Source organism: Agaricus bisporus, assembly GCF_000300575.1.
Source record: "Agaricus bisporus var. bisporus H97 unplaced genomic scaffold AGABI2scaffold_6, whole genome shotgun sequence".
In the NCBI taxonomy this organism is placed as follows: domain Eukaryota; kingdom Fungi; phylum Basidiomycota; class Agaricomycetes; order Agaricales; family Agaricaceae; genus Agaricus; species Agaricus bisporus.
The window spans coordinates 726,772-738,094 of NW_006267369.1; the positions used below are offsets into that span (position 1 = coordinate 726,772).

Consider the following 11,323-nt stretch of genomic DNA (forward strand, 5'->3'; position numbering starts at 1 on the left):
AAAGCCATTCAGATCATTCAGATCATCTGGATACCGTACCTACCTAGTTATCATCATGATTTATTTCTAAAATTGAAGTTGGGTTGTTGAAAGAACGTACAATAGGATAGTATGTTTTTACGAAACCACTAGTTCGAATGGTAAGTAGAATGTGAGCATGGACTGTGTGCCGAGCCGGTGTAGAAAGGGTGTTAAGCGATAAGCAGTAGCTCTGAGCTCGCTCGCTCATCGAGAAGTGGTATGGTGACATAATCCTAGGAACTGAGGAGCGAGAATTCGATCGGTAGGAACTTCGTAAATCTGGTTCTTTATCGAAAATTGCTTCTCGCGTCTTCTCAAGTATTTGAATTTCAAGGCAAGTTTTGAGTCTTGTCGCACAGTATTCAGAATTCAGAATTTTGTATGAGGAGAGAGTGCGACCACAAGTCAAATGAGGAAGAATGAATAGGGAAAATCCAGAAGCAGTGACAATGCGGATCAACACTAGAAGCGCGTACAAATTCAACGCTAGAAACTCAGCAATCCAGACCCAGCCACATTTCTCTCCAGCTGACTCTACACTCTACAACATCGCGCAGTCGCACACATCCTGCCGAAGCAGTCGAGGTCATTGACATCGGGCGGGCCTCCTTCTTCACCGATCTGGCGGGCGCACAACTGACGAGGCGCAGGGAGAGGTTGGTGGGTTGCTGCGGCTAGAAAAACAAGAACTTGGGGAGGTGGCTGTGGTGGAGAAGTGGTATTGCGTCAAGGACGGGGTGAGGTCCAGCTGGTGCGATGGTCGGATATTGAACCGCGAGTTTGAACCGTCCGTGACTCAAGTATGTTCTGAAACTCAGTCTGAAATACCCCTCGCTGTCGGTGTAAGTGTAGTAAAGAGGGTTCTGAAGGAAGAGCAGGTGGTAGAGAGGGCTATGAGGATTGTGATGCTTGGTCAGGGGAGGTGGTCCAAGCTCAGTGGTTGATCCGCCCAAAACAAAAACACCTTCAATTTTCTGCCACAAACATTGACCTCTTCGGCTACGCCAGGTTTCCTCAATTGTTTACGAGCAGCGACACCGTGTTCCTACCGCGTCTTTCAGTCCGCATGTGCATTTCCCTGCCGACGTTGGTGTTCACACACATCGGACATTCCAGTTTAGCCACGACACGGAATATGCTTCTATGCATTCCAACGGTTACAATCACCAGCAACTTGGAGTAGACGGGATAGACGAGTAAACAGAGAATATGACCTTCAGATGGTACGTCCGCAGTCTTTGTTTTTTCGAGGTAGAGCATATTCACATCTTCTAGTAGAAAAATCACATAAACAGTGAACATTCTTCTTCATGGGTTCCGCACAAGATCATTGCATTGTCTCTCAAAGCCTTGTTCGTTTTGAGATGCTTGGATTTCACTGTCAGCACTTTCTGGGACCGAACGGGAACCATTGACGATAAACCAATACGGCAGCTGAGGTCCCTTATTACGTCGCCATTTCTTGGACAGCCGGTCTTGATGCAGACCAATATTCTGGGAATTTGCATTCTTGTGTATTCCTGGAGAATCCAAAGGCTTTATCACGCTCAATCTTGGGTTCAAAGAGTCTTCTGAGGCAGGTCCATCAAACTTCCTTGTGTCTTGCGGCAAATTCTTGGATCATGTTGTCCGGTCTTGGGGTTTCGGAAACAAACACTCAAACCATAATCTCAGGACAAATCAGTTTCAATTCGAGATGGTGGAAGAAAGAGAGCGGGATGCATGACTCACATCAAAGTCGGCGTCGCGTCAGGGTCGGCACCGCCACCCGCCCCACGAGACCCGAGCGCCGCATGGTCGAGAGAAAATTGACTCGAATCCGTCTACCCGGAATATTCGACGGCTTATAGGAAGAGCTGTCTGCAATATCTGAAGTTGCGTTGATTCTATGCCCACTGCGCGAGCTCAAATATCGGAAAGCACAAGTTTCGACTTCACAGGATGTAATACTTTTGCTCAAGCTTTGCGTTCATATTTTATTGGATGAGAGTTCGACGCGCACCGAAGTTTTGCTGTCTGGAAGGGTTCAAAGAGTGACCCGGTATTGGCGGAGAGGGAAGATGAAGACTATTTGAGAGGTAGCAACGTGAAAACAATAGTGGACAGCGTGTTGACGGGTTTCCAACAATCCCCTGCAACCTCTCTTCCTGCCATGTATCGACAACGACTGGTTCAGCAGGGAGTCGGTGGTTTTAGTGGTGACTTATCGGGCGACCGTCGATCAGCAGCGTCGAGAGCATATTGGGTGGTCGTGTAGGTTCGTCTTCCTTCTATGCCGCCTTTCCGTGTGTGTCTTCACGACCTTGCAATGATAGAGGCTATTCTTCCCAATCCCAGACTCGAGGTTGACACCGGATGTTGAGCCACAGGAGTTCTACTGGCCGTACAACAGATTAGTTGCGTAGCTGCTCTCCTCAAGAAGTCAAACCGGATGTCATGATTGGTAGACAGGAGGAGGATAGGAAGCTCAAGAATGTTGAACATGTAGAAAATTGGCACGCAAGTGGAAGTTTGATGGTATTGGCTCGGAGGTATCCTAAAGCTTTAAGAACGAATACGCCTCACTTCTGGGCGCCTTCCCGCCTTGAACTTCAGCACTATCAGTCACACTCGTCCTACCTGAGTTCTACAACGACCATGGCCTCCTCTTCCTTCTTCAACCTTGACAACGGGACGACGCGCGCTCCTTCGCGTAGCTCAAGTGATATGCAACCAGAAATTGGATCTATACCATTCCAAAAGTCATCTCACCCATTCACATATCCCGCTGTTCTTTCCCCTTCGGCCAAGCCCTCCAAAGGGATTTTTGTGCCTCTCACCCCTTTGATGCAAATTTCACCATCCAATCCTTACGCTGAACAAGACTTTTCCTTGGAGTTGTACGAACGGGTCAGTGCGCATGTCGTAAGTTTTGTGCTTCTTCGTTGGTCCGCCATTATTTTCTCATCCTTGCGTTCCTTATGCAGGTTCACATGCAGGAACATCCGTATGAAAAAACGTTGGAATATAGGGTAAGTCGCCGAAGTTTACTAGCCATCTTATTTGATCTACGCGCCTGATTCTCGTGGACGCGTCATATTCTAATCACATTTTAAATTAGGTTTCGCGTGTACGGATAGTTTGTCGTGGTTATCTTGCGCGTTTCAAAGCGAGGGTATCAAGGCGTGTACGGGTATTTTTGGCTTCTGCACGCAGGTACATAGGAAGGCGCGCGGGTTCTTTCGCAGTGAGTACATCTTGAATACGCTGAATTAATTAATGACATCTGCTTTAGGCATTCCTTGAAGCCGTTGCCTATAGATGTCGCGTCGCTCTGCAACGAGTATCTCCTGGATGCTTAGAACGACTGCTTTTCTGATCGCTTTTTATCGTTGCCGAAGTGTGTTATGGCCTCGAGAATCTGCTTCATTTTCATTTCGCTCTCTTTCATTCTTTTGTCTGGTTAACTTGATACCGTCTTTTCTACTTTTAGGTCTACTTTCGTTTCGATAACGTTAATAATATACTTGAATACGGAAATCAAACCATTTGTGCTGTGGTTTCTTGACCCTTTCAATTTCTGAACAATGTTATCGCCTTAAATTTCCAGAAGGATAAGATGCTCTGATAGAACAGCATTCAAAAACGACGAAACCAAATAAATAATAAAGGGGTATTACGAGTGTATCCGTCTGAAAAACGACGCCTGACTCCATCTCTGCCTTACGACATCTCCAAACCCGAATTCACCCTCCACACTCTCATCTTCGTCAACAGCACCAGAATTACAAGGCCATTCAATGATAGGTTTACCCAAATTACGTCTCCTCTCATTCCTGGCCCTCATTCGTCTTTCAATGATCTCTTCTGCCACTTCCCAGCTTTCCTTGTGGCGCTCCTTCGGTACCGTGAAATCCCAGTCATAAGAATTCTTTGGCCATATGAAGTTGACCATATGATCCCTCATGAGATGGCTTGGCTCGAGGCAATCGCTCACGATACCCAGCACTACGCGAGGATCGCGCATGCCAAGAGAAAGTCGAGTAAAGTAGTGTAAAGAATGTTCATCGACCATTGTTGATATTAGAGGATCACCGTTGTGCCAGTCTTCTGGAGGGACATTGAGCGGCATTTGCGCATCGTCCATTAGATCGAAATCTCTAGTCCACCAACTGACGCAAGCGAATATAATGACTTTGAGGTATGGTAGGGTTTGACAATATCGAATTGTCTCGTCCATGCATGTTTCCATCTCGATGTAAACGAGGTTGACGAGGGTTAGGAAATCGAAAGCGACGTAGGTTAGATTTTTCATTGCTTTGATGGTTGACCAGTCGTACGCTCGACAGTAGTATATATCGAGATGAGTGATATCGCGGAATATACGGTGTGTGAAGTCAAGGCGGAACTCTCGTACAGCATGAGCTGATAATGAGAGTCTTCGTAGCTCTTTGAAAGGGAATGGATCATCGGAGTTTGGAGGATCTGAATCGACTTTGAGTTGAGGGGAAATTACAATTTCTTCCTTGCCCAGAGCTTCAAGTTCGAGTATTCCAGGAATCGCGTCGCCTTCCTCTCCAACCACGTTTCTTCGTCTCCTCTCTTGTTCATCCCTCCACTCACCTTTATCCCCAACTAAAAGGTCAAGACACCGGCGTACAATCTCCAAAGATTTCAAGTCCGGCGATGTCGAGCGGTCAGGCGCCAAAAACCCCAGAACATGACAACCCCATGAATCATCCCAGCCGGCAACTGATCTCAAACCCTTTAACCCCTTGCCAATCGCTACCAGCTGTTCCATTTTGGGAGCAGCATCATCGAGAATATTCAAGGATTTTACGTGTTCTTCGAAAAAGGCGGTTGATTTGGATTTTGAGAAACGACGGCTGCGGAAGGTGCGGTAAAAAGAAGAAAAGCAAGATGCATCATGGAAGGTCAGGTTACGATAGAGGAGAGGTTCAACCCTGTCGTACGGGGGAATCAAACATGATATTCATGAGTTGAGAGTAAGAAAGCTTACCAGTGCTGGACTTGTCGTGAAACCAGGGCTAGGTGGACCGGCATAGGGTTGTCCTCCATCGCCTTTTCAAAGATCAGACGAGCAATATCGAGCGGTACGTCGGGGAATACATCCCATGCTTGTGAGTTCCGTTTAGCGTCTGAACCCGAGTCGCCCCAAGTCATTGCTGTAGAAGGAGTGTTGCATTCGCCACCCTGCCCTTTTCGCAGGGGCGGCGCCTGTCAGTGCATCGGACGACCAGGCAGTGCTGCAAATCATATTATGTAAGCAATGCGACGCGTGATGTCACTGCCATTAATACGCGTCTGTTCCCACGAGGCCCTGACATGGATCTCCCTAGTGTCGCCCGCGTCAAGGAGCTAACGCGCAAATTTGTGCTCCAAGCAGATGAGAAACATATCCTTCAGTGAGTCCACGCGCGACCACCAAATGATTCTACTGAACACGCGTGTAGTACACTCACACCGAAATTACTCCGTCGTGAAATAGAGACTGAACTGGAACTCGTCGAAGGCGCTCTCGATTCGTCGGGGCTCAAGGATGCCGTAAAGGAAGCTATTGCAGAAACTATGGTTCGTAGCATTTTCCCCCCAAGTGCCTTTCTCAAATTCACGTCGTTAAGGCCGAGGTGGGAGAGAAGGCGGATATTCAAGCTGCATCCAAGTCACCTGGGAAGAACGCGGGTAAAGGAAAGAAACGGACATCTGATGCTCCTTCTAAAGATGTCCCGAAAAAGAAACCTCGAATTGCTAAGAAGAAAGATGACAAGACCGCCGACGTGCGTAGCCTCGTATTTCTATACGCTCTGTTTCTGATCCTAGTGCAGAAGACGACGAAAGGAAAAGGCAAAGTGTCCAAGCAAGTCGCTTCACCCGTACGTGTTTCTTTATTTTATCCCCTGACGGCGTCCACTCATATTTGTTTTTCAGGAAGTAGTGCCAGCCGAAGATGAAGGCCACAAGGATGATGAGGTATCCTCGTAGTATATATATATACGCCATCAAACCATTGACGTTGTCCACTCTTCAAGATCGAGAGCACGAAGAAGTCACACAAGAAAACTCTTATCGAAGATTCGGATGATTCAGGAGCCGAACAAATGGTCAAACTCAAGTCAGACAGTGCGAAGCCGGCGTCTCCTAAAGTCGACGTCATTATGGGAGATGTCATTGGCGAACTGCCGAAAGTACCCAAAGAGGACGACGATAAGGTGAGTACCGAAAGGCATCAGTTGACTTTTCACGTTGAACAGCTTCGTTTTGAAGGCTGGTTATAAAAGTGAATCAGAATTATCTGTCCTTATTGATGAAGAGCCACCCAAGAAAAGACGGAATTCAAAACCCAAGAAGGTACGTGATCGAACTGCGTAGTGTGACGACTTGTCTGATTCTATTTTAGGATAACAGCAGTGCATCATCATCGGGTACCAAGAAGAACGCAAAATCTCGGAAAACAGAAAGTTTGAGTAAAGATGAAGAAACTATCAAGAAATTGAAAGTATGCTTATTTCGTGACGATTCCCTTTCCACTGCTCAACGGCGTTTTCACAACCTAGTCTTTAATCCTCGCTTGTGGCGTTCGAAAAGTGTGGTCCAAGTTTTTTAAAGGCGTAGACTCGCCATTACAACAGATCAAAATGCTCAAAGAAACTCTCCATGAACTGGGAATGTCTGGTCGGATGAGCCTCGAACAAGCGAAAGCTATCAAAGCAAAACGCGAACTTGCACAAGAACTACGTTGGTCTTCATTGCTACAAATACTATTATTCAGTAATGAGCTCACTCTTTCTTATAGAGGACGTTCAAGAATTTGAGAAAGCTGTGACAAAATCCAAGCGTCAATCCGTGAGCGATCAAGAGTCAGATGGGAGCGAAGAGGAAGAGGAAATTGTTAACCCAAAGCAACGAAGAAGAAAGGTATGTTAACAAATTTTTGGCTTCCGAATTAAGAGCTCACTTTCTAAATTATTAGATGAATGCTGCGCAAAGCATTTCGGCGTTCTTGGGTGATCAGAGCTCGGATGAGAATTGACGTTTTATGATTATTGCTGACCCTCCGTTTTTATTTATTTTATTTCGTTATCTACTGCATCTTGGACCATTCAATTGTATATCCAAATGTCATATACTTAATCTTGATACCACGAATTCCGGCGCGATGACGATGCCAGTGTATGTGGAGGATACGAATACGAGCATAAGCCCGGTGTTTGTTTATCGTTTGGTGAAAAGTCATCACTACTCTTCGACAACAGCTTCAATGAGTACATTTCCAATTGCTGTTCCATAGGTTTATTTTTCTCTCAAGTCAATCAAAGTTCAATGGCTGACATTCTAAAATTCAACATTCAACGTGTGCGTTTCGATAGCCAAGCATCACTAATCTAGTTTCCTGTCTATACACTATAGTTACACAAGTCTAGAACATATACAATCACATGGGAGACGAGTGACGAAAATTCCGAACATTAAGGATATTGAATAATAAATATATGCGCGCGATAACGATGAACAAACCGATATCGCGGTAATGAACTCTTCTCACCTCACTTGCTTATCAACTTTTATCGTCGACGTCGTAAGTAGATATACTATTCGAAGCGCTAGAATCCGGGAACTGCACATTGACGACAGAAGTCTGGTCCTTGGCTACCGCTCTCGGAGCAGATTGGCCAGTATTAATCGATCTTTTGAACATAGGAATCGTTGCGGATCTTGTCGAAACTCGAGTATGTTTGTTCTCTTGGAATTTGACGACAGCCATGACCATGATAGGAATATTACAAACGATGAGAGATACAGAGTTCTGCGTATATATAAAATTTTCATTCAATTAGTAGATAAATCTTTTTATTGAAAATTTAGATTCTCACCTCAACGAATGCTGCGATTAAAATAGGAATAGCTTTTGATTGGAAAATATATGCGGCATGCACGAGCGACACTATGGTCGTCACAATACATGTACTAAAGATTATCATGGTGCGATGTCGCAGTTTTCGATCCGTGATAACCGTGAATATTCGTATTGGAGCGATTAACAGCATACTGTCAGACATTAAATCCGCTAGAAAAAAAATAAGAGAATCAAATTTTGTTCCTGAGAGTGCAGCTGCCCTCCCACACACACATGACGGACGCATAACGCATTTTTCGGATGAGAAAACTCACCGATGATCTGACAGATGGCAACCGCACTGCTCAAATCGCATTGCGGAACTTTCATTTCTTTCCACGCCGACTTTGCTTCACATTCCCAGTACAGCTGGGCCGTAAGAACAAGCCAGGTAAGGAGGAAAATGGCCCCAAAAATATAGAAAATGCGGTTGGATCGTAGGTTCTGGGTGATTCGGATTAAAGAAAACAGGATAGATAAACGTGCCGACCTGGTAGAGGTAAGCACATGAGTGTTATCCTTTTGGGAAACGTAACTGATAAAGAAGGGCTCACCATATGGCAGCGTAAAACATATTAGATATCAGGTAGTAGCGCACGACACCGTTGTGTTGAACTTATAATAGAATGCCTTGAGCCTCTGTTAACCTAAATATTCGATGAACGAGATATGCCTACCGGGGTCGAGAAAGACAACGACCAACTGGATGATCAAGGCAGCCGAGCTCAACACAGCCAATGCCTACATGCTATAAGTTTTTTTTGATTTCATCAAAAAAAATAATTCACTGACATCATCCACCCAAACCCGGCTCTGTCGCCGCAGGCGCACAGTAATACGAACCAACGTAGTGAGGATAGCAACGCTAACACAGGTCCCACAAGTTACTACGAGAGTGAGAAAAGGTCTACGCGCAGGTGACATTAGAATCTCCAGGCTCACCTCGAAGTGTGAACAACCCCCTTGCAATGGCATCGGGGTCCATCGAAGGTAGATCCAATTGACGCCGGCGGATAGCGAAAAAGGGAGCGGACGAGGCAGGAGGATTTAAATATGGTTAATGAGGGCTTCTGTACTCCATATAATACACCTAGTGAGAAAAAACGTCCTAGAATGGGAGATACTTGGAAGGCAGGGGGCCGAAGCGGTCAGCATCGGTCAGCAGACAGTATTGAAAGGTTAGCATCTTTTGACATATCGTTCTCCACAGCCCATTGATGTACCATGTTAGCTGTCTGGCCTTCTTTTCACGGCCAACAAGTCCATAGATGAGCCGACTTTGACGGAGATCAATCAAAATGTGCCAATCATTACACTGGCCGCGCGGTCTGCTGGCCTTTTTGTCCTCGAAAACTCTGTATTTATACGCCCATCAGCGAGATATGAATAATTGAATAAGTACTGTACATTGGGGACAAAAGACAAAAAGTCTATCATGGTGACGTTGGCGTATCTTTGTCCGTTGTGGAATGACCAGTTCCGCAACTGATCTCCATCTGTTCTTCCTCACGCTGCAATCACTTGATGATCGCTTCCAGCATCCTCTTACGCATGTCATCTCTCGAATCTCCTCCAATGGAAGTCGTGGAATTCCTGCCAAGGACATAAGACCATGCCTCCGCTTCAATTTCTTGTTCGGGTGCCTGCCAGTATATTCCATATGGGTCCGTTGATGTGACAAGGGTATGTGTTCCAGCAGTTCGAGCGCGGCCAGATTCTATTAAGTTGAGAATTAAGTTGTTTGAACTGAAGTAGGTGATGAATGATATACCCCTGAACGGAAGATTAAGAACGTACGTTTTCGTCATGATCGCCCCATACATTATGCGCCCGTTCATGACAAAGAACATTTCTGACATCGTTGTAAAGTCGGAAGCCGCCATATCTGTCTGTCCGTATACGAAACTTGATCTCCTGACCGGAATTCACATTAAAACCAAGAAGGCCGGGGCGTTCATGCGGAGCAAGTTCAGTCAAGAGGCCAACGGAGAAATTATGCCTTTGCATGACATGAAGAATAGCTGGATCATTGGCCAACTTGTCAAGTAGAGTCTGTGCGGAGGTAGGGTTGGGAAGGTGGTGCAGCGGGGCAATCTTGTGAAAGCGAAAGCGAAAGGATGAGGAAGATGCTGGTGTGATCCTTGGCTAGAACGAAAAGTTAGATCGTTATATTGATAGATGACGTACGTACTTACTTGTATTCGGGGTCTTGAAGATGGTGTTCGAGTTTGAACTCTATTTATGTGCTGTTGTTCTGTGGACCCGAGCATCTGCACCCTGACACCATCTTTGAAGCCTGCTTGGATGAGAGGGATGAGAGCAGTTTCATCGCCGACAGCTTTCTTGCCCTTCCAGAGGAGTTTCTGATTGGAGGGTGGGACGGAGGTGACTTCGTGCAGTCTCGCCTGGAGGTCGGTGAGGGTCTTGTCAAGGGGAAGGTCGAGCGGGTAGGACTGACCACGGAAGGAGACTCAAGGAAATGGAGGAGAGTTCAGTACATACGAATTTCGCAGCAGCAAGTCGACAATTTATTGTTTCCTTTTTGTCGCTGATGAAATGCGTGAGAGATTGAAGGGTCGCATTCAAACTCCCATTGCAACATCGTACTTGCGAACTGTCTCTAGTCTTTTGAGTTCACGACAATTTCGTTGACCAAGTGACATCTAGCAGTTTTAAAAAATGCCGAATGTGGACCTGCGACGCCAGACGTATGGCGAGTTTCCTAGACCTCCTACTCCTATAATGCTCCAAATGGTCTTCGAGCGGATGTCCTCCAATATTGAGGCCAATACGCCATTCAACCAACGTCTTATTGGCTTTAATAATCGTATGCATCCTCATCTTCCATCTCCTCGTTTTTGTGTTATTTTTTTTTTGTTTTTTTGTTTTTTTAGCCACGACTATTCAAGAGATCAGAGATGAATTAAAGGCGATGCTGTTGGAAATGAAGGAGATGATAGAAGATCCGGTTGATGGGCTGAGAGTGAGGAGGATGAGATTGAAAGAGGCCAGGATGGAATTGGAAGAAACAAGGACGAGTATGCGAGAAACGAGGATGAGGGTGAAAGAAACGAAGAATGAGCCTGGAAGGGACAAAGGAGACTATGGAGCGTTCGGAGAGGAGGACAGAGGTCCTGGAGACGGAAACGAATGTTTCAAAGAACACTCTACGGCACCATGAGAAGAGGATAGGGTCCCTGGAAGAGACTATGAGCGATGTAAAGAAGACTATAGAGCACCAGGGGAACATGATTGTCTCGCTTCAAAACGAGATAGGCCATTGTAGACGACGGTGTGGTTGAAGATCCTCACAAGGACTTCTTAATGCTATTCGACACTCTGAATAAAAATCAGTGTATGTCCTACTAATCGAAATCGATATCCAATAGGAAATGTGATGGAGTCGAA

General features: G+C 45.8%; 6 protein-coding genes across 6 annotated transcripts; 3 read left to right on the top strand and 3 right to left on the bottom strand.

Annotated features, from left to right (window-relative positions):
* Positions 1-2,173: 2,173 nt before the first annotated feature.
* Positions 2,174-3,362, top strand: AGABI2DRAFT_178786 (hypothetical protein; the record flags this gene model as incomplete). Its single annotated transcript, XM_006461696.1, has 5 exons — positions 2,174-2,274; positions 2,427-2,925; positions 2,988-3,032; positions 3,122-3,216; positions 3,296-3,362. 5 exons carry the CDS (start codon positions 2,174-2,176, stop codon positions 3,360-3,362), a joined length of 807 nt encoding a protein of 268 aa, XP_006461759.1.
* Positions 3,363-3,620: 258 nt separating this feature from the next.
* AGABI2DRAFT_193152 (hypothetical protein) lies at positions 3,621-4,283 on the bottom strand. The gene has a single exon (XM_006461697.1). The coding sequence runs from the start codon at positions 4,250-4,252 to the stop codon at positions 3,677-3,679; it is 576 nt and encodes a 191-aa protein (XP_006461760.1). The 5' UTR covers positions 4,253-4,283; the 3' UTR covers positions 3,621-3,676.
* A 1,062-nt stretch (positions 4,284-5,345) lies between these two features.
* Positions 5,346-7,159, top strand: AGABI2DRAFT_178788 (hypothetical protein; the record flags this gene model as incomplete). The annotated part of the gene is made up of 11 exons (XM_006461698.1): positions 5,346-5,426; positions 5,475-5,592; positions 5,643-5,798; positions 5,847-5,894; positions 5,950-5,991; positions 6,051-6,230; positions 6,286-6,369; positions 6,419-6,517; positions 6,576-6,756; positions 6,815-6,936; positions 6,992-7,159. Coding segments are annotated over 11 exons (1,171 nt in total), but the record flags the coding sequence as incomplete, so codon positions are not given.
* A 267-nt stretch (positions 7,160-7,426) lies between these two features.
* Positions 7,427-8,900, bottom strand: AGABI2DRAFT_178789 (hypothetical protein; the record flags this gene model as incomplete). Its single annotated transcript, XM_006461699.1, has 8 exons — positions 7,427-7,825; positions 7,893-7,963; positions 8,069-8,086; positions 8,191-8,405; positions 8,470-8,530; positions 8,593-8,656; positions 8,708-8,802; positions 8,858-8,900. The coding sequence occupies 8 exons, from the start codon at positions 8,898-8,900 to the stop codon at positions 7,577-7,579; spliced, it is 816 nt and encodes a 271-aa protein (XP_006461762.1). The 3' UTR covers positions 7,427-7,576.
* Positions 8,901-9,281: 381 nt separating this feature from the next.
* Positions 9,282-10,708, bottom strand: AGABI2DRAFT_178790 (hypothetical protein). The gene is made up of 5 exons (XM_006461700.1): positions 10,523-10,708; positions 10,418-10,463; positions 10,111-10,368; positions 9,713-10,060; positions 9,282-9,558 (listed from the first exon to the last, which is right to left on the bottom strand). Exons 1-5 carry the CDS (start codon positions 10,576-10,578, stop codon positions 9,433-9,435), a joined length of 834 nt encoding a protein of 277 aa, XP_006461763.1. The 5' UTR covers positions 10,579-10,708; the 3' UTR covers positions 9,282-9,432.
* A 289-nt stretch (positions 10,709-10,997) lies between these two features.
* On the top strand, positions 10,998-11,281 carry AGABI2DRAFT_193154 (hypothetical protein). The gene has a single exon (XM_006461701.1). The coding sequence runs from the start codon at positions 11,020-11,022 to the stop codon at positions 11,215-11,217; it is 198 nt and encodes a 65-aa protein (XP_006461764.1). The 5' UTR covers positions 10,998-11,019; the 3' UTR covers positions 11,218-11,281.
* Positions 11,282-11,323: the final 42 nt, after the last annotated feature.